The sequence below is a fragment of the Poeciliopsis prolifica genome, unplaced genomic scaffold (genome assembly GCF_027474105.1).
Source record: "Poeciliopsis prolifica strain line A6 unplaced genomic scaffold, Auburn_PproV2 SCAFFOLD014, whole genome shotgun sequence".
Taxonomy (NCBI): Eukaryota; Metazoa; Chordata; class Actinopteri; order Cyprinodontiformes; family Poeciliidae; genus Poeciliopsis; species Poeciliopsis prolifica.
Window position 1 is genome coordinate 7181311 of NW_026562389.1, and position 22074 is coordinate 7203384.

General features: G+C 36.5%; 1 protein-coding gene across 19 annotated transcripts in view; it reads right to left on the reverse strand.

Moving 5' to 3' along the window:
• The window catches only part of kcnt1b (potassium sodium-activated channel subfamily T member 1b), a 77201-nt gene extending 60458 nt beyond the window's left edge, over positions 1-16743 (reverse strand). For 14 of the 19 annotated variants that reach the window (XM_055039103.1, XM_055039087.1, XM_055039101.1 and 11 more), the window contains exons 1-4: positions 16470-16743; positions 13658-13690; positions 11865-11913; positions 10174-10341 (exon numbers count right to left, since the gene is read on the reverse strand). In XM_055039103.1, coding sequence (XP_054895078.1) covers positions 10174-10341; positions 11865-11913; positions 13658-13690; positions 16470-16536 — 317 coding nt within the window. In that variant the 5' untranslated portion in view covers positions 16537-16743. Of the gene's footprint in view, positions 1-10173; positions 10342-11864; positions 11914-13556; positions 13624-13657; positions 13691-15527; positions 15620-16469 lie in introns of those variants that run through there. The other 5 variants (XM_055039105.1, XM_055039104.1, XM_055039096.1 and 2 more) reach the window with 3 other exon arrangements.
• Between the last annotated feature and the right edge of the window lie 5331 nt (positions 16744-22074).

Sequence of the window (22074 nt, forward strand, 5' to 3'; positions counted from 1 at the left end):
TTAAGTCCTGACAAAATCACCTCCACTGATCTTAATTACACTGGCAGAACAAAGCAGTGAAGCAGAGGAGTTAAATGTTAAATGCATGAGAGAATTCCAGCCAAAGTGTTGTAATGGTCCAGAAGATGAGCTAATACTATGGGGTACATAAATACAGATTTTCTCTTTTCAGAGCCTGTCCCCTTATGATTCTACTTTTAATTAACCTTCCCATGTGTGTTATTCTCCTGGGAAGTGCCCTGAAATGGTCACATAATCTCACATGTAGACGACTAAAAGCACCTTGGGAGACATAAATAAGAACAGAAAGTGCTAAAACTTGAATATGTCTGCAACAAAATTCCTTCAGCCACTGCTAAACGGATTGCTTATGCTCCCAACAATGGACTCAAGAAAACACCCTTACACAATACTCAGCATAATCTAAAAAACATTATGCGGACATATTTGGGTTTTCTGCTCCACTGCAGTACCAACAATAACCCTTGCACTAACAACATGTTTAAGACACAGCCATCAGGCTGAGAACAAGTCTGGAGGACTTTAAGTGTCGCCCACCCACTCTGTGCTGATGGTGATGACTAATACCACCTATGGTCTGAACTGCAATCTCTCGTAGCTCCACAGAACAGAAAAGTAGCCAGAAACAACAGCCACTTTAAAAGCAGAAAATCTTTCTGATGACATTACTACATTGGATTCAAATGTGAGTAGCTCTTATGGGTCATAAACAAATGATTAAAGAATGATCAATCAAGTTCTATTTGAACTTGATTTTTAAATGCAAGGATAAATTGTAAGAGATCAGGTGCTCAGTTATCACAAAACATATTATTTATTTAGGACTTTCAGTAGCTATCATATCTGTTCCCCTGTTTCCTTCCTTTCTCTTATCTGTAATCGACATAATCCTTGCGTTCCTGCGGGTTTTTGGGTTTACTGCGCCTCATTTCTGTTTGTCTTTGTTCCCGGTCTTATCAGCCTCGTAAACACACTGAGATAGAAATAATGCAGGCATCAAGTCCCAGCGGTACCCTCTGCTACAGAATCGGTGCAAGCAAAACAGCTGCTGCCATCAGAGCATGACTATTGTCTGAGGATATTTTATTTGTGCTTATGACTCTGGATAACAGTATCTGGCTGAGTCAACCAGAACCCTCTTTAATCGAACATGTAATTTTGATTTACAGTATCATTAGAACTGGGCTGCTTTGAAAAACATCCAACAAGTTTACATCACTTCACATCTTTTGCTTCCTGTACAATTTAAAGAAATTTCTATATTAAACATCCAAAAAACAAAAGGAATGCCAGAGAGAAACCAGTATCAGAGAGTAGCTGTTGCTGTCAGCATTAGTGTTTCATGTTCCTTTCAAGTGCCACATTTTGACGCTGAAGATGCTATTAAGAGTTGATTAAGTGACCAATTAAACGTGTTCACTCTGTTTACATTGTGTCAACCAACACACTGTCTTTATTAGATGAGAAAACCCCCAACATAATGACAGTTATGCAGAGGTTTTATATGCATGTATGTAAAATACAAGGGCATCTCAAAACATTTCTGTAATTGAACTAAAAAAGTTAACCAAAAACCAAGATTCATCAGACAGATGTTTATCATTACCTTAAGATTATAGCTCATAGATAACACCTGAACTTCAGTTTATGAGAAGAAAATATAATTCCATAAGACAAAAACAGAATCATCCAAACATTTGTCCATTTATGGTCTAGAGAAATCATAGGGAAGCCAGTTGGCTATCAAGTGTAAGAATGTTGAGTGGAAGGAAAAACTGTGTTTGTGTGTTTTATGTCATACTGCATAAAACACTAAAACACACATTGTTGCAATAATTTGTGCAAAAGTATGAATGATTGAGCACCTATACTGTGCAGTACAAAGAGATGTTTTGCTGGAGGTTGATATATCTGTATTAAAAAATGCCTTTTATTTTCTCATTTTCATTAGATAAAACTTATAATCATCAAAATTAACAGGCATGAATTCACAGATTATTCTGTGTGTAATTAAATTATTAGCTTAATATTTTAAGACGCAATAAAATAAACTATTTAGTGGTATTCAAATTTTGAAATGCACCTGTATGTGGAGCCTAATTTATGTTTACGACTCTGAATTTTTTTTTCCCTTTCATGAATGACTGTGAGAAATAAGCTTCCATGAAGAAGCCAAGACACTTAGTCACAGATCCACAGGTGTGCACACTACTGTACCCACACATTGAACCCCCCCCCTTTCTCTCTCTCTCACACACACACACACACACACACACACACACGCACACGCGTGATATGACACACTAATTGCTTGTCAGACACATACAGTAGCTTCAGCTTGATTGTTCCTCTTCAGCCCCCACATACTCAAGTTGCCATTACAGCCCTCTGACACTCAACCCTTATAATAACGACAATCTAGGAAGGATATTTCATGCACCACACACACATGCAAAGATTCAAACTGTACTCTCATTTCCACATTGGAGAAACAAAGACAACAGCACAAGAAGTCACTGATTCTAGCAGCACAGAAGGGCATGATACTGTGAAAGTGACAAATGTCAACAAACTTTGCCAAAGCACACTCTGGCAATTTCATTCCCAGTGACAGGCGGTGATTTACTCGTGATTTGGTGAGATTAGTAAAACTCGATTCCTTTGAAGATGCAAAATGTTATCAGGCTGAGATAATTACTTTAAGAAGCATCAGCCAAGACATGCAGATAAGATTAAGATTATAGCTAGTAGCTTTTAAAAGTATGGATAAGGTTACAACTTTCCTTACAAATCTACATAAAGATAAAAACGTAATTTTATTTGAAATGTTTTTATGTGATGCTAACTTTGGGCCATGAGACATTCAAGTAGAGCATGTAGTGAAATGGAAGGGAAATTATACATGGTTTTCAAAACAGTTCATGAATAATAAAATTCAAGGTGATGCTGAAATTTTTATTTGTCTGAGACAAGCAATAAAGTATATTATATTACATGACTGTACAAACAAATCTGTAATGTAGATTTGTATTCACTCTCCTTGAGTCACTGTAAAACTCAATTTTCTTGCAATTACAAAAGCAAGTCTTTTGGAGTAGTATCTTTCCACCAGCTTTAGACATATGGAATAAAAATCATGCCAATATGTTTTGCAAAGTCACTGAAGCTCAGTCTACGAACCTCAGTTATCTGCCACAGTTCATGCCATTTTGTAAGAATTTACATTGCGGGATGGTGTGAACTGAAAACAATTTTCAGAACTGGATGTGCTATTACAGTACTACCCTCAGAAAACTCCTGAATGTTAGGTTTTTGGAAATCAATGATGTGTTGGTCCTGGTTAACACATACAGGCATCGAAATAGATTCTTCAACGTGTGAAAGATATATAAAGGCAGATAAAGCTAGAACAACTTTGAGAGCTTTAGCTGTTTGTTCAACCCAAACTCAACTGAGCTCCTCAATCAAAGCCTGGGGTTTATTGGAAGTCTGAATAATCATCACAAGCAAAGAACAACATAACAGATGTCATAAACAAAACAAACCCACTGCATTATTTAAAAACCAAATACTACCAGCAATAACTGGGGTTCACCTTGTAGTCTAACTTACTCTAGACTGGATATGAGGCAGAACTGATTGAGTTATTCTTTAAAACTTACTCATATAAAAAGGAGGATTATCATTAAGGCAAAAAGCTGCAATTTATTCCTACACCTCATAATTGATCACAATCAGTTCTACTAAATTCCAAGTTATTCTGAAAACTTTCATTGACAAAAACTTTTGCAGCTCAATACAAGTTTTATTGCATTGATGTGTTGTATGGATGTACTTCACTTTTTTAATACTGCTGATATTAGTAACTGCTGTACTGTGCCACAGGTGGTTCAAGCCGTCTGTGCACTAATCTGAGAGCCAGGAATTCAATCTCCAGCTCATCCACATACTGAAATGTCATTTATGGAGGGACAGTTTCTCCTGTGGGTAGCACAGGAGATTGCATTTCTTGTCTTCACCAACGTTATGAGAGTGTGTGAGGATGGAATTACTGAGAAATAATATTAGAGGCTTTGATTCATGCTCCGGTTGAAGACTGATTCTCAAGTTGCTATTACTTTAAGAGTTAGACATTTCACATTCTAGTTAAAGGCATCGGTTTGAACCCGGTTTCAAAAGACACATTTTAATTCCTTTAACCTTTTTACAGTTTGTCATGTCATAACCATCAAATTTAGCAGTTTATTAGGATTTTTTATGTTCTATAGTAACAAAATATAATCTATTAAATGGAGGGCAGGGTATATAGATTTCAAAATGTTGTATTTGTAACCAACACTACACATCCCACCTTTACTGGATTGTGATTTTTTTTTACTATAATAGGTAACAATAGGAAAGCTGGTCAGAGTTGATAGGAAGATGAAATCCTTGAAGAAAATCCTTGCAGAAAACCTTTGCAGTGGCTCACAGCATTGCTTTCCGCCCGGGGAAGGATGATTGTAGTCAGTACACATCCAATGGGCACAGAATATCAAACCAAGACTAAAAGAGGAATTGTTTTTCTTTCGTAACCGTATTTTTATTTATTTTTTTTACACTTTCAGAGGGAGAGTATTCTAAGAAACTAAAGCTGCAGGGAGTGTGATCAAGGTCTGCAACATGCACTGAAATACTTTGAAGGAGAAATGGACACATTTGCTACATTTTCCCCTTAGCTAAACTAAATGTTAACTATAAGGAGCATTAAGTATTCATATACATACATTTTGTATGGTCACTGCGTTTTGAAAATCTCCTTAGATCTGTCGAATAGAAGACCATTAAGATAATGCAATGTCATTTGAAGATTGTCTGATTATTCTACATCAGAAAATCAAGTGTTTATATCCGTCCATCAACATCTTATGAATGGTCAAGCACAAAAAATTCAAACAAAATGCATTGGACTATGTGGCTGGAACTTGACAAACTGTAAAAACAGTTTGTCAAATGTGTCATGGTCTCTTTTAGATGATTTGACATACAGTCAAATCCAGAAGCCGCTCATCTTAGACGAATGAGTTACAAATTGGTCACTCTAAGGCCTTCAACAAACTGAGACAAGCAATGTATACATTTATTACCGATTAAGAAAAAAAAATGTGCGTCCACATGACAGGATGCGGCAGCATGGAAAATTATGTTGTTGGTATGCCAGGCCAATTGGTGGCGCTGAAACACTGGCTCAGAATAATACAGAAAATACTGAATGCTGCCATTTTTGTTATTTGTGAGAATGAGGACCCTCACAAGTTATGATGTCACTGCTTTAAAATAAGACATGGCCAATTTATCTACTCTGGAACCCGGTTTCAAAAATGACCGCTTCTGGTTTCCCAAAGACACTGAATCTGTGTGGATTCACAGCCTAAATGACTAAAAGCCTTTGCAGATATACCCAAAATGGCCTCCCTGTGGACAGAAGGTAACATGATTAAAAGGGCTGAGTGCAAAGGGACACAATCAAATCCCATGGACAATGCTGGAATAAAAAAAACAAAAAAAGATGTTTTAAAAGGAGACCTTCAACTGTCAAGACTTCTCTAAACCAATAAAAGAACCAGATAAAGGCTTTAAACTGATGGCAAAGATAAACCATAATTACATACAATAAAACCCATGATTTACAGGTACAATCCTCCAGTGAATGATGCCCTCATAATCTGGATCACTGCCCCGACAGGCCCCATGCAATTACACTGGACCTCTTTATAGGCCAGCTTGAAACCACAATAGTTCTGAGCAGATATAAATCACCTCCACCTCTGCTTAGAAGTGATCCCAGAGGAGAGGTAGCTGGCAGAACCCGACTGCTGGCACTAATTATCTCTCACCTGGCCACTGGCAGTCAGATTCATGCACTGCTGTACCCTCTTTGCCACTGGTGGTAACAGAGATAATACATACATGGTCATGTTGGACATTAGTGACTAAAGCAAAATGGAATAAAACAGAGGAATTTCATAGATAGATTGTTGTATTTTCGTAAAGTTGAACTTTACATCATTTTGAATTCTACTGCAAGGCTAGTTTCAGGAATCAATATTCAATGGATTATTGTCCTAAGAATCATTAAAAAAGATTTTTATTTTGCATTCCTTACATTTTGTTTCGCGGTTCACTTTAGTCTTTTATGATTGATGATAATTCATAAGCATGTCAACCTGAATTTGCTATCCATGATCTAATTCTCAAAACAACCAACAATTAGTTCTTAAAAATATACAAGTCAAATACATAACAAATACATTCTCAGTGATTTAAAATCAGTTAATACCTTATGAATACAGAATTTAATTATGTGTTTATCTCTATTCTTTGAGGAGATAAAATGAAGGATTTGGCAAGGCAAATAAGTAGCGAGAGCCCATGTTTTCAGTTCATTATCTGCATTTTTTAAATGTTAGGTCACTGAAATGACAATATTATGTTTAAGATGAAAAATATCACTTTTTACAGAATGTGTTTACCTCTAAAAGTCAGTCAGGATGTTGAAAGCAGAATTTTCATGAAACATCACAGGACTGAGGAATGGGACGTATGGAGGTTTTTCTTTAAAGTGCAAGTACAAGTTGAAAAGAAAAAAAAAAGGAGCAAGAAGCCAGAAGAAGCAAAGGCAGAAGAAAAACAAACAACATCCACACTTGACCTGGTTAATACTTATATTAGCTGTGGTGTTCAATAACAAATCTGATAATCAACTCATTTTGCAATCCGCACTAATTTCTGCTGCCCTTTGCAAACTAAATCAGTTAACTTCGAAATGAGAAAATTCATTTCAGCTTGAGAGGAAATGATTAGCAAAACTTTGGGATATTTCACACAAGCCTAAGCAGTTTAACGGTGCTATTTTCTAATTGCAACCAGATGCTAATTTGGAGTGAATTGTAAATCAGGGCTCTAGTGGGGGCAATCCCAACACAAATGGGTAATGCATCCTACTGGTGTTTGCCAGCTAAAATTAAATTGGTGTTTTGAGAAGGCAGCTTCTTTGTTGCTTGCTTAAATGGAAATCTCAATGATACAAAACACGGATGAAACCAGCAAACTACCAAGCAGGCTCATTTTTTATTACTATGTAAATGTTAGTGGGAAAACAGAAAAGACTAACCCGAAATAGGAAAAATGTAGAGAACACATTTATCGGCCGGCGGCTCTTCAGTCAGTTTTCCAATAAGATGTGTGGATTTATTTCTGCTAAAAAAAAGAAGCCATGGTTTTACGTCTCATCCCAATAGACTTGTTTAATGTCTGTGTCTCTAAACACGACATTGCTGCTGCAGTCCGCACCCCTTTCCTAACGAGTTTAGAGACTGACACAGAGTAATGGTCAATGGAAGCAGCATGGATTTTGCTACTGAATACACTTCCACATATAAGACACCCTGTTGCACCTCAACATTTTTCCTGACATCCATTTTTTTTTAATTACAAAACAATTGTTTTAATTTTTAACTTGTGTTATAAGATATATACTGCCAGGATTTGAGCAGTGCATAGAGAAAGCTTGGAACTTATGCTATAAGCAGTGACCATTAATGTTATTCCACAGATTGCTGCTTTGATCTGTTAACTTTGTAATGAATACAATTGGTGAAAACAAGTGGATGTAAAACAGGAATGTAAAGAAAGTATCTACTTTATTTACGTTTTTTTTGTTGGTATTAGTAATGTATTAATGTTTGTCAACACCATTTGAGATAACAAAGTGCTTAGTGAGCTAGCACTTGCACCTGATAATAACATGGAAGCCATTATGCTTTCTACTCAACACTCAGTGTAATAAATACAAGAAAAAAAAAAGACTACGGCTATTAGAGCGTTGGTCTCCTTCTTTGCATGCACTGTAATCCAACAGACAGGAAATAAACAAAAAATTAGCATCACAATTAATGTGCATAGACAAAATTGAATAAAAAAAGCTCAGTGTCATGGTTTTAAATTCTACTTCAGGAATTAGGAAACTGCCCACTCCTGCATATACACATGTGAAACTGAGCTTATTTGATTTGAGGAAGCAAAGTCTCCTCTGTAATGCAATTTTTGGCAGTGTTTGAGAAAGATATAGGTCTGTGGTTGCATCCAGCGTACATACACTCACACATACACATACAGATATATGTGGATGCCAGCATTTTCTCAACCAGTCATTTGTTGGTAGCCCAGCAACAAGCCTTAATTACGCTTTGGAGCTAAAAAGTGATCAGCAAAAACAGGAACCAACAGGAGGAAGCGTTCATATGAGCAAAAAAAAAAAAAAATCACAATGTTCTAATAGATATATACACAACATGGAACAAAGAATAAATAAAATAGTTCAAGTAAATATCAGGTTTTTTTCTACATTTTTATATCAGTAAACCGTTGAATTATCAACTCTACATTCAAGCCATTGATAAATTTTTCAACATTAAAGAAAAAACTGGCACACACCACTGGAGAGAATATACCTGCCAACAGAGAAATCACTGGACCTATTGGGAAAGAAAAAGACCATTTGTGGGGGAGGGGTGGTCAAAAGCCTTGCCGTTCGAGATGCTATGTGCAGACAAAGGCCGTGCACTGATAGAAAACCTACTGGCAACAATTTACAGCAGAAAGCCCCAGAGACACAGAGAGACTGAAGACACAGAGGCATGAGAGCGGCAGAGCTGGTAAACAGAATCGTATATTTACTTGTAAATATTCTGATTCAAACTGAAACCTGATCATGTTTATTTTTCATTCAGCTCAGAAAGCCTAAAATAAATCACAGTGTCTTTACATGACTTCTGTTGAGAACAAACCTGATGTTCAGCTTTTCAAATGATACATTAGCATTAGTATTACCGTAAAACCCTTTGTTCTATCATTTTGAAAAGTACAATTTTGTTTGTCTCCCAAAACGGTGGCAGTCCTTTGGAAATCTCAGTTAATTAATGTAAGGGTCTACTTTAAAGAGATTACACACAAAGCTATATTTTTACAGTGAGTGATGACTATTATGCCAAATTATGTTTTTGTTGCTTTGTATTATAAATGAATGATGTATGATTCAACAAGATCATAAAGGAGATGCAAAAGAAAGAAATCTCAAACAAACTGTGACTAAAAGTACCAAATCTAGACCTGAAAAAAGCCTAAATGAGGTATTCAGTTGCAGACCTGCTCACAACGGGCCATGAGGCAACATTCCTTTATGATTATGTAATATGCAGCTAGTAGATTAAAGTACAAGTTAACATGTATAAAACATGTTTATTGCACTCCACAAAACAATAACACACAGCAGTTTTCTGTTTCCCTGCTCTACGGCCAGAGAAACAGTGACTGCTGATCCTTCAGTGAAATGACTTCATTTCAGCACCATGGAGAGGTCCTACGGTACTCAGTGGCGATTCAGGCTAATTCTTCCTCTCATAAACAGCATCTGTTGGTCTGCCTCCCCAACCGCAGCACTGACAAAAACTCCTCCCAGTGTTAAAAGACTCCCAGAGTCCCCAGCACTAGTAACTGTGGCGCATAATAGCATACAAGAAAAATGTTTTTCTGCTCTAAAAGAATTGATATTAAAAAGGACACACACAAAAAAGTCACACTCTGGTTTTTCTAGCTTTTTTTTTTCAGCTACATCTGTTCGGTTTATGGCTTTGTTGTTTCATGGACAGAATACTTTAATACAGAATTTACTGTTTTTCTCTGTCTTTTAAGCACAAAAAAGATTTCAAAATGTAAAAGGTTTATTAAATCATCCAAAAAGTTAATTTTTCTGCTGCCATTTTACAAATATTAAGTGTAAAGCAGTCAAGGTTTGAAGAATCGCAAGACTCTTTTCTCCAAAGAAACCTCTTACAGCTCTGTTTACTTTGTATGTTTTATTTTAACGACACATATAAAACCAAAAGATAAGGTCCTGCTACTGCCTCTAAAGGCTCATAAGAAAAACTAATCATGGAAAATGTAACAAAGCCATAAATAAAAAAGAAAGAACAAGTATATTCGTCCTATGAGAGAAGAATTCACTTAATATATTCATCCTAGGAGAGAAGACTACACAGAGGTCAGTCTAGAAATATCCCATGACAAGCAATCAGATGTTATAGCACAATAAATACAAGCTTTTCCTGCTACCTGTCATCATTCTGAAAAGTCTGGTCCCCCAGCAGCAGGTCCCTGAAGCGGTAGCGAGGTGGAAGAGGAGGCACCTCTGTATCCACATCTGCCATCTTAAGAGACGAGATATCCAGAATAACACCAGAGTTGCTGCTATTGTTTTTCTGGAGGGTCTCGGAGGAGGATCTGTGCAACAAGAAGCAGAGCAGCACCTGTTCCATCAACATGTAAGCAACTGTGAAATTTTAGCATAATTTTACACTAAAACCTTATGTGCTAGTGAGATGCATAGTTGGATATATTAGGATGACATCCTGAGAAAATGGAGGATTTAAAGCTTCTTGTGTAAGTATTATTAGTCCTTTAACATTTAAGCAAATCTATTTTGCTAGAATCTTATGTGACAGATTGGCACAAGGAAGTGCATAGTGTTGAAAATGACACACGGTTTTCAAATATACAATACATAAAAGCCTGAAAAGTGTAGCATAAATTTGTATTCAGTATCCCTGAGTCAATATTTTGTAGAAATCACTTTTCACTTTAATTACAGCTCCAAGTCTTTTCAGGTACAGTGTTTGTCTGCCTGCTTTGCACATTTGAAGACTGAAGTTTCTGCTCAGTCTTCACAAAATATTCCAGACTGAGTCACAGCAGATGGAGAGTATTTAGACATTTGCAGTTGAATTTAGGTCTGGTCTTCAACTGGGCCACATAAATGATTTAAACCTGCATCTTTAGGCCTGTGATACTGTTGAAGATGAACCTCCCCTCTGGTCTCGTATGTTTTGCTGTCTATGACAGGTCTTCTTCTCTGTGTTTAACTCCATCCGTCTTCCTGTCAGCACTGTTTCACAACAGGAAAAGTGGGCTGAGGGAGATAAGCAGCGGTTGTTTCACTTCAAACAAATTGCTGTCTCTTCTAAATGGCTTGTGTGAAAGAAAACTTACTGTCTTTGTAGGCTATCTGTTGCTCTTTCCATATTAAACAATGAATGAAACAGTGTTCTGTGAGAAGCTGAACACCTTAGATATAGTTTTACAGTCGAACTGTTTACTTTTATCTTCATGGTGTTTGTTCACTTGTGTTCTCTAATAAACATCTTAGGCTTTTGGAAAGGAGAATGTTTTTTTTTTTTTTTTACTAATTGGGTGAATTCTGAAAACAGTTGTTTTGATTTTGAGAAAACAGAATAAAGGACATAGATACGAATGTAGCAATTTCTTTATACTACCCAATTATACACTACTTTGTGTTGAACTGTCACATAAAATGTGAAAACAATACAGGTTTGTTCTTGTAACATTACATAATCTGGAAGAGTTCAAAAGGTATGAATACCTTTCCCAGAATATAACACTGTTTTTCAGGCTAGTAAACAATCTGCAACAAAACTGAAAAATAAAGATTAAAATAAATCACGATGTGGAAAAACGTGTTTCTGTTGGCTGTTTCCCAAGAATAGCGTACTTTTTTCATAAAATAATTGAATATACTGATGCAATATCAGGATTTTTTTTTTTTCAAAACACCAAACTGTTTCCCTACCATCAAAGTGGACAAAGTTCATTTAAAAAAATTATAAAAAAAGCAACCCTTCCACAACACATTGTGTTCATGCCTGTCTAGTTTTGACTTCAAAACAGCGCTCTTTACCGTTTCCAGCACATCGGAGTTTCACATGTTGGGAAATACTTCAGGAAATTACCTGTCGCCATGGGAACTTGATGATCGGCGTGGAGGACTCATCATTGCCTCTTGTTGGGGGGATTGAAGCAAGAAATGAGAGAAACAAGAGGAAGACACATGAACAAGAGGATTCAAAGATGATTATTGAACTTTCACTTATTTAGGACTTTGCAGGAATACCATATGACTACATAAACTGTTTCTCAGTTAAAGACTGCCCAGAGGTAAGCAAGCTCTCCCTCTCTCTCTCTCTTTTTCAGGTTGCTGCTCCTCAAACCGAGAAAAATTACACTGACACTGTAATGCAATTGTATGGTTTATGGTGTACCTTCTGATGACAAGGAAACCAACGACGCTGGCGGGGTTAATTGGTCATTATCTACATAGAGAAAGTGTTTATTAAACCCACCCTAGAGTAGAATTTAATTTCTGGTAACATGGGAATCCTCCTGTCAAGGGGATTCTAAGCCTATTTTCTGCTTATGAAGCAAATGGGGAAAAATAAATCATTTCAAAAATAGGACACCTATTTCTGTTGCACCTAAACTCCAGCACTACTTATATTGATAAGAGCTGCTACTCTGAACATATTGAGACAGATTTGTATTTGTGGAACTTTCTTTATCGCTTTTGTTTTCATTCATTGCTCAATCATGAACTAAGCAAATGGTAGGTTAATCATTTAGATCATGTGTGTTTGTGTTCCTGTGTGGTCATCACAGTATAGTGTGATGACCTGTGGATTACTATCACCAGACATGATCGCCCTCATCAGTGCTGACAAAAGACCCTAACAAGTCCTGACAGAGGAAGCACAGAAAAAAAAAAACTGGAAAACCATAAAGAGAAAATAGGGTAATGTGGAAATCTCCCCTTTATTTAAGAAAGTTAAAAAAACAACCGATTCTTTAGAGGTTTACTTAATGGATGCTTTCAAGTCATACATGAACTTTTCTATGCCCACAACAAATACAACTCTTTGTAATCATGATCATAAAACTGCAGGAGACTGAAGAAAATTCTGAAAAATAAAGATTATGGATCAAAATGTGGTTTAATTTTGATAAGTGATATGATCATTTTTTCTTAATATTGTGCAGCCTAATTTGATTTCTGTAAAAAGCAGCAGATGTGGTTAAAGATCTGTTTTAAAAGTCGCAACTGTTTCAAATTAACTTAACTTTGTCATCATGTGAAAAATAAAATTGCTGCATGTTAAACGAAGCTATTTAAAATGTTGGCTGTAGCTGATGCTGTTCATTCTGGAAAAAAAAATAGTTAAAAACATTATGACACATTTTATGGAAACAACATCAAGGACTAAATGTAATTAAAGAGCCAAGAAACATAAAATCATCAAAATGTGATATATTAATAAATTGGCATTGTGCTTTCCATTTTTTCATGGTGAAAAGTATTTTTAAATCACACATTTATGGCATAAAAAGACTTTCATGAGTCATGCCCGTGTATGAATGATGAAGCAAATTGACAAAACAATCTTTCTTTTGGATAATTGTGGAATGAAAGTGCAGCTACAGAGAGAAAGGATGCAGAAAGCCCTTTTACTACAAACACAATTAATGCTGGAAATGTGGATGAGCTCAGTGGAAGTAAACAGATGAATATGACAGGTTTCTACTCAGCTATCAGAAAAACTCTCTCCTTAGCACCAGGATTAAATAACATTGGATTTAAAGGAATAGACAACCTGAATCATTTAATGCCATGGCAGAGACAGATGACTTGGGCAGGGAAGCAACAGTCAGGCCATCATGCAACTCTGTGCACGCTTGTGAATACAACAATTACCTGCAGAGGACCACACTTTTTTTTTCTCCGTATCTGAGTAGGGAAAAGAAAAAGACAGAAAACATTTTACTGCAGAGGCCTGACCATTTTAAGTTCCATTTCAGCCTCCACATATGCAGCATCAATTTGAAGCGATCATTTTGGGCCAAAACTAACTGCAGAATGACCTGCTGTGATATGGAGTGTGACTGAATTGTCCTCAGAATTATGTTTTCAAAGCTACAGTATTATTGCACAGTTTCAACCTTACAAGCGCCTATAAAAAACAGCAAATATAACAATTGCTAACCCATTTTTAAAAATGTAAACTGAAAAGAGTCTTAGTCAGCTTATGAAGTGTCATAACAGTGCAGCATCACTTTCACCAAAATCCTAAAACAAATAAAGAAATAAAATACTGTTGAAATCTAAAAGCTTTACAACTTTAGGGTGATGCACTGCAACAAAACTGGCTCCCAGCAACATGAAGACACAATAATGTTGCTTCTTGCCACTTGTAAGAGCAGCATCTCAGGGACTGTTTCCAATAAAGGTTTAAACCCTTTAAATTGCCTTATTAGTCAGTATGTAGTTGCTGCTATCTAAAGAAAAAACACTGGATATAAGTAGTTCATTAAATCAATGTAGTGTCATAAATTATTGGCTTAAATAGGATCTAAAGTAGATGGTGACATTTAGTAGTGCTAGAGGTTTAATTCTCTTTATCTTCCAAATTGCTCCCACATTTTACAATACAAGTTGATGTTCATGCTCACAAGTAAACACTGATTAAAGCAAAGATTGTGCAGCCACTGCATGAGGAGTGCTGACGTTCAGACGCATACCAGTAACAATGTTGTTCAGAATTGGAGCAGAAATTGTTTCTACCTGAAGAACTGAATCACATTTTTTAATCACCAGCAGTTATAAAGTACTGCAGTCAATTACAGGCAAACTGAGCTCATTAAGAGCTCAGTTTGACGAAGAGAGTGCTTTAAAACTCCTGGGTAGTGTGCTTGCCTGGTAAGTCTTCAAGCTACTGTTCTCAAAGAACAGTAACTGTTTAAATTTCCTTTAAAAAGTTTCAATTTATGAACCCAAATTCAATATATTTCTACTCTTGTAGCCATTGAGCAATGCTTTGATTCCTATTCTTCAGCAAGTTTTGATTACATTTCATGTCACCTTGTCCACGTTTTTTTCCACATATTTAAAAATATATATTTCTCAATTTTAGCAATGAAAATGAATGACTTTGTAAAGGTTGAAGATAACTTAGATTGTAGTCTATAAGAAAATATTCCATGCCCTATTTTCTGTGGAAAACACGCTATAGGCTACTTACAAACATCAACAAAAAAAGAAACAGATTATATTTAGGAATACAGACATCTCGGAAATGTTGTGTCAGATAAAACACCAGGAAACATGCATAATGTTCTTAGAGCAACTTTGTTTACTCAAAGGTGTCCCCCTAGAGGTGTCCCCCCTTTTTTAATCCGAGGTCCCATCATCCTAAACACAAGTTGGGTTTAGATAACCAGCGTTAAATAAACAGACTGCCTCCATAATAACACAGTCTGTTTTCTGCCATGTCTAAATGCTGACAGTTACACGATGGTTGGGGTACAGGTCCAGATCCGGAGCTCAGTCCAGCGGGGTTACCTTAAAGATTCGGTTCATTCAAATCCAGCGTTAATCCTTTGCACAAAAAGAAACGGTCAGTTATACATATTTACATAGAGGCCCGCATGGTGCATTAGCAGGTTTGGTTTTAGTTGGAAAAAAAAAAATCCCAGCACTCAAAGCTGATTGGTTGAAGCACTTCCTAAAGGTTACGGCTTTCACCTGCACACCTGACAGTTAATTTAAATATCAATACGCGACCCACCAATGCGCCGCCGAGGTCAAGACTTCGCCGTCGCTTAGCAACAACTTTGTTTGCTGCTGTTGACGAACTACATAACTTAGCGGAGGGATGGTTCGTGCAAACCTAACGCTATTTTTAGTCCACGTGCTGAAGGTTAAAACTTGATTTCTCCATTTTCCTTCTTCCCAATTAGCTCGCATGCTCTGTGTGGCCGTTTTCAGCCGCGCTTACATAACAACCGCGCTTGATCTAAAAAAGCAGCTGCAAACCGAGCCGCATCCTGGCGCTTTCTCCGCTGGAGTCCTCTGCCATGTTGTCTCTGCGTCTCACGCAGGTACGTCATGAAAGCGGCTTGTCCTCCCGGTTTTCATGCATCCCTGTCCGCATCATCCCTTGAACAGTCACAGCGGGGGTAAGACGGCTGATTTCCCCAACTGAAGTCACTCGCTGGAGTCTCGCCATCTACTGGACAACCTTGACGTAGTGCGTTTTCTCCTGAGGAAATTGATGCGTTTCATGTTGAGGGGGATTCTTTCATAAAAGGGCGTTTAGTGGAATGAGTTAGCCCTGCATTATTGCCGTAAATCTTTGTCCCTATTCATTTAAGTACTCATCTCGATTCTTGCATGAAAAAACCTGCTTCCTCTTGTCACTGTAACAGAGTGAAATATCAGTGTTGCTCCATCAAATTCAAATGATGCCCACATCAGTCAAGAGTCATCTGGTGGTAAAGATGGAAAGTGCAACTACGGTTCTACATCAAGAAATATTACTGCGTAAATGCAGCCGTAAAACATGTAAACCCAGATTTGATGAAAAACATCCCCAAAACAGAACCAACGCACAAATTACAAGTTAGTATTTGTTTCATCTTTGTGATTCAATAATAGTTATAAAGCCACAAGTCTGCAACAACTTCTGCTTGCACACACGACAATAAAAGTAATTTATCTCAAAACGTACCTGGAACAGCTCTGTCTTCTGCTATTTGTCTCACAATAGTCCCCCTCAAGTTGAAGAAAATATTCATTCTGTGCGCACAAACAGGGCGAGTGGGAGACGCCGCTGCTTCAGGAAAAAGCCGTGCTGCTCTCTGCGTGCGCTTTCCTTGTGTTCAGTCCTTCCACTTTTCAGCCCATTATTCTCCAGGGGGAAAGAGCTCTGAGCGTCATCATGTTAGAGCCCACACAACCACTCATGCTTTCACTCAGTCGCTTTATCTCGACGAGGATCTGGATTCCCACAGACTTCTGGATCACCTTTTGATCCGTCTGATTTGCTGCACGTCACAGCCCATTATGCGATTCTGCTGCCAATCAGTGGATGTTTATAGAGTTAAATCAAGAACTGTGATTGAGTCATTTGTTCCCTGTTATGGTGGTTTATAGAAAAATATCCTATTTTTCCCTAAAAGGTTTAATCTCAATCTAAAAATGATTTAAGAAGCTTTGTCAAGTCCACATTCAAGCAGATATTTTATTTCACTGAAGAAGTTTCTCATGAGCTGTTTGAAATGCCTTGTTTATTATACTTTGGACTTTTTCATCTTGTCAATGTCATCAGTGGAAATCACAGTGAAAGCACATAGAATGATTTTCTTATGGCTAATTTGACACACTGAGCAAAAATAGGATCAACGAGGGACGCAAAAACAGCAAGTGTTTCAGCTGCATCGTAACTGACTGGTGGTCTGCTGAAGGACGAGTGTCTCTGTTTCTGTAGAGATCACAGTTGAAGTTGGTAATAATCTGCACAGCTCTGGATTCTGACCTGGAAATATAGTTCAGCTAGTTCAGTAACATCAAAATGACAAGAAGTATTTACATTTAAATTAAATCCAAGCTGAAGAGTTACAATTTGTTGACTTATATTTACATAAATTACTCAAAATTTAAGGATAAAGGTATTTTAAAAAGCTTTATTAAACTTTTTAAATAAGGGACTTATGATTAAACTTATATTATTTAAAGATGGATGAAAAGACCCATAATTTATAGAGAGTGAAGGGTTTTAATAAATTGATGACACATTTAAATAATTATTTCATTAGAGATAGTCATTTGGCAGTCTTCACTCTCCATAAGATTCAGGACTTACTTAAGCATCAGTTTAGTATTAAGCTTTGAAAATATAAATAAATCCAAGAAAAAGCAAGTTTATCCTTATTTTAATGTAAAAACGTAGGGGTATTGTATATTAATTATTTTTTGCTGTCTGTCTAAAACATTCTGAAACTGTTGTAGAGATAAACTGGCTTGTTCTTAGAAAAATGTACATTTTGAAAACTTAAAGAAATGATTCAGTCCTACATTATAAAACATAAACATAAAATATTGCTGTTTCTCTCAATTATTCTAAAACTATATGGATAAAACTTATAACGCTATTAATGTGAGTTTTATTAGAGGCTGCGATTTAGATTGTTGCTTCTCCCGACATCCAGTGGCTGGCGCAGGTTGGTGCAATCAATAGTAGCCACACAGGCACACCCACTAGAAGGAAACAAATGCACCCAGTTCAACACTTTTATTCTATTGGCTGAGAGGTTGCCTGGCGACGGTGCATTTTTTTTTTTCTTTGTTCCAGAAGAATCAAGCAGAAAATGTTTCGCAAGCGAGCAGAACGTCAGAGCAGAGACCAAGTATGAGCACGAGGAGAAGTTTTGAGTACAAGCATTACAAGTTTTTTGAAAGACATGAAATCTTGCTTTCAAACTAAAAATGTAAGCAAATGTAATAAAGGTTTTGAGAACAAAAGACATGAAATCCTGCTTTCAAACTAAAAATGTGTGTCTTGGATTATGGCAGAAAAATTTTCCCCATACTGCACCAGTATGAGAAATAAATAATAGATAATAGAAAAAAGATGGATTGGAAAAAATAAAGCAGATATAATAATGACAGTGATATTTTTGCAGTTCAGTTTCGTAACAACTTGAGGCATAAAACATTGCACAGCAGTTTGGTAACTTTACTTTTCTGCCATACCATTTGCATGATGGTAACAGTTCAATAAGTTCAAGGTGAGGCGTAAGGAGTCCTGTTCTGTCCTGTTCTAATGAGCTTCTCAGCTCCCCTCACTAACCTCTGCAGGACTGTCTTATATCCCACATTGCAGTTTATGGGCCACACTGACATGCAGTGCCTCAATAATATTTCAGTTTTAGCTTGAAAGAAAGTTATGAGGATGCTGGTACGGACTGTTCTTCAGAAAATGCAGGCCTAGTTCTGTTTCAGTACTATGCATAAATGTATTTGTCAATTTTTCTCAATGGAGACCTAACTTATTAAATGTTGACAGAAATTTGACATTTAGTGAATTAAAACGATATGCAATACTTTGTTCATTTCTGTTCATTTGGTACATCAGATTTTATGTTGTTTCTTTTGTGATGCCTTCATTTCCCCATCTTTTTCAAATAACTTCATGTATTCATCAAATACCAACAAATATATTTAAACATGTTTTACTTCATCAGAAACATGTAATTGTTATGAAACATAAAAGCCCTTCAAACTCTTAACATTTTGCCTGTTTGGGGTTTTGGGTAATTGAGAACCAGTGAAGATATACTTTTGGATACTTGAAAATAATCCTAAATCAATTTTATGCAATGTCATCTGCACACTTGGGGTTAATTTTGTGAGATGGAGAATAAAAACACAATTATTTTTAAGCTATATTTTGCTTTCATTTACTGAAACTCCAGCTGTCAGCTCTGACTAATGCAGCTTTTGGAAACAACCCTTCAGTTATGCAGTGATTTTGCTGCTTCATTTAAATCATCTTGTCTCCTACAACCTGCATCCATTAGGCTAATAATCTCCAGCATGTGTTCCCTGTTCACATTTTATGAGCATTGTTGAGTCTCAGCATAGCTCAGGCTCTCTCCCACCTGGATGCTTTCTCTTTATGCTCCCAAAGTATCTAAAAACGGATTGAGAGGGAAACAGGCTCAGTCAGATTCAGTGAGCAGCCAAAAGGCATATATAATAGAAAAATATATAGGAGCATTACATGAGCTTGGTGGATGAATCACAATGTAATTCTAAGCATTCTGTCTTCATTTAAATGATAGTTTTTCAGCCTCTGCATCTAATATAAGTTCACTCTATGATTATGGATTACATAAACATTTTCATGAATGTGCCAGCTAGGTACACGTTGCATTGTTTGCTCTGTCCAACTCCATTTATCAGATTTATGTTTTCTATGCCTTGGTTATTTATCTATGATACATTGTAACATATAATAAGTTATATACTTTGTGTGGTGCTGCAACTGCTGCTACATGCTAGCTCTTGGGTTATGTACTTTAAAATTGTTTCCTTTGTGGCTCTATACTGCACAATGGCACGACAAAATGTTTTAAAGTTGACCTGTTATGCTTCCTTGAAAAAGTTACAATTGGTAAATTTTTTACACAAAATCGTTATTAGATAATGATATTTTAGTCTGATTAGTTAGGTGTATTGAACTCCTTTCAGAATGTTTTAGGGCTTCTTGTCACTTTAAATCAAATAAACTGACACCCCACCCAACTTAACGGTTGCACTGAAAATGGCTGCAAACATTAGTGAAGCCAGCTGTCCAAACCTGCTGGAACTCAGTTTGGATTGTTAGGTAACAGAAAGTGCCTACTGGTTTGTGACCTTACATTCCTGAGGTTTTTGAAATGAGTCAATTTTCAACCTGGCTGGGTGTTTGCTGATGACTTAAGGATACCTGAAACAAAATACAGATATACAAGAAAGAGGTATTCAGGAAACGACTAATAGAAACATTTTGTATAGTTTAAGAGTTGAGGGGAAAGTTTGTTGGAGGGTTTGTTCTTTGATCAAAATGCAGGATCACACTGAAACCATTGAGTCAGCTTTAAGGAATAATTGAATCATCCTAGAATGCCTGGAAGAAGCTTATGAGCAGCAGACAAGGAAGCAATCTGAAGCAGAAAAGAATGAGGTTAGTGCAGCTCTGGGGAATGATATACTAATCTTGATCATTCAGGTTTTATTTTTCAAAGAGGTTGCTACATTCACACTGCAGATTTAAGTGACCCAAATCCAATTTTTTATTTATTTTTTTGCCTTAATGCAACATGTATCTGATCTTTTCACGAAAGTCTGAACAACACAGTAAATTATTATTTAAAAATATGAACTGTGGTCCACATATCCAGACAACATCGATGGTCCTAAAACCAATACGTATTGGATCTTTTCAATGATCTGATGCGTATTGGATTTATTCAACAATCCAATCACTAGACTTGAGTCGCATTCATCCGACTTGAAAGTGATTGATACTCAACAATCGTCACTATTCTGTGTTCTGATGGGCAACCAAGAAGCAATATCAATGACCATGGTGGACGATATTGAGGATTAACTAGTTAATGTGCTGGCTCTGGTCGAATCAACATGATTGATTTTAGTGGTTCTCTTAACATAAAAATAACCCAGTTATACAATGCAACCAGCAGGTGGGAACAAATTTTAAAGATGATCTTTTAGAGAGGAGAAAGATTTCAAAGGAGAATATCTAACATTATACATGCTGCATGATTTACTTTCCTAACAGACACTGAAAATATTTACTCAAATGTGACAGTTATACTGATCCAAATGAAGTGAATGTGCTCTTCTAAAAACTAATGAATTGTTTATATAAATATAGTGTTTGTTTCTTGAAAAGGACCTGTGGTGACCCAGAAATACCCTAACTTGCAGGCATAATTTAAAAGCATGGGTCATGATCTTAACAGGAACCAAAATTAGTTGTGGGAATTTTCTTGATGTATGCTTCTCAGAGACTGAAATAGTCACAAATGGTAGCACAAAACAGTCTTTGTTTATCTTTAGAAAAGTCAAGAGGTTAGAAAGTTTTGTGTGTGTGTGGGAGTGCAGTCATATAAGGGCAAAGATCTTTATACTAGATCAGTGTAAGGTTGTGTGTGTGTGTGTGTTTGGCCTTGTATATGATACATTGTAAGGACCATTTTCCTAACATATACCACATTATGGGGACTGGCTGTTCCTTATGGAGTTCAATGCACCATAAGAAGAAGAGGAGTTTTTGGATTAGGGTTATATTTAGGACTAAGTTTTGAATTGATTTTAGGCTATGTTTAGGGTAATGGCAAGGGTTAAGCTATAGAAATGAATACAAAATGAAAGAAAGTCAACGCAAAGTCCTTTTAAAAATAATAATAATAAAAAAAACATGCTGTGCATGTATATGTGTGTGTGCATGCTTTGAGGGTGTTTAGAACAAAAAACTGAATTTTGCTTTTAAATTTAATAATTTCAAATGCTAAAAGGCAATAGTACCAAAGACCTTGACATACTGGGGTTTAGCTCCTGCTTCAATAGGAAATGTGCCAAGATCATGTTTGGTAGTGAAGAGAGACACAAACACGTAAATGGAGAGAAAAGGGTAGGTGGGAGGCATTAGATGGCAGATTCACTTTCAATTCCTCACTTTTTTTCTTCCCACTCACTTGAAAAAAAATTATGATTAGAAACTCACAAGGATAAAGAATATGGCATGTGATCAAACTCAAATAAAA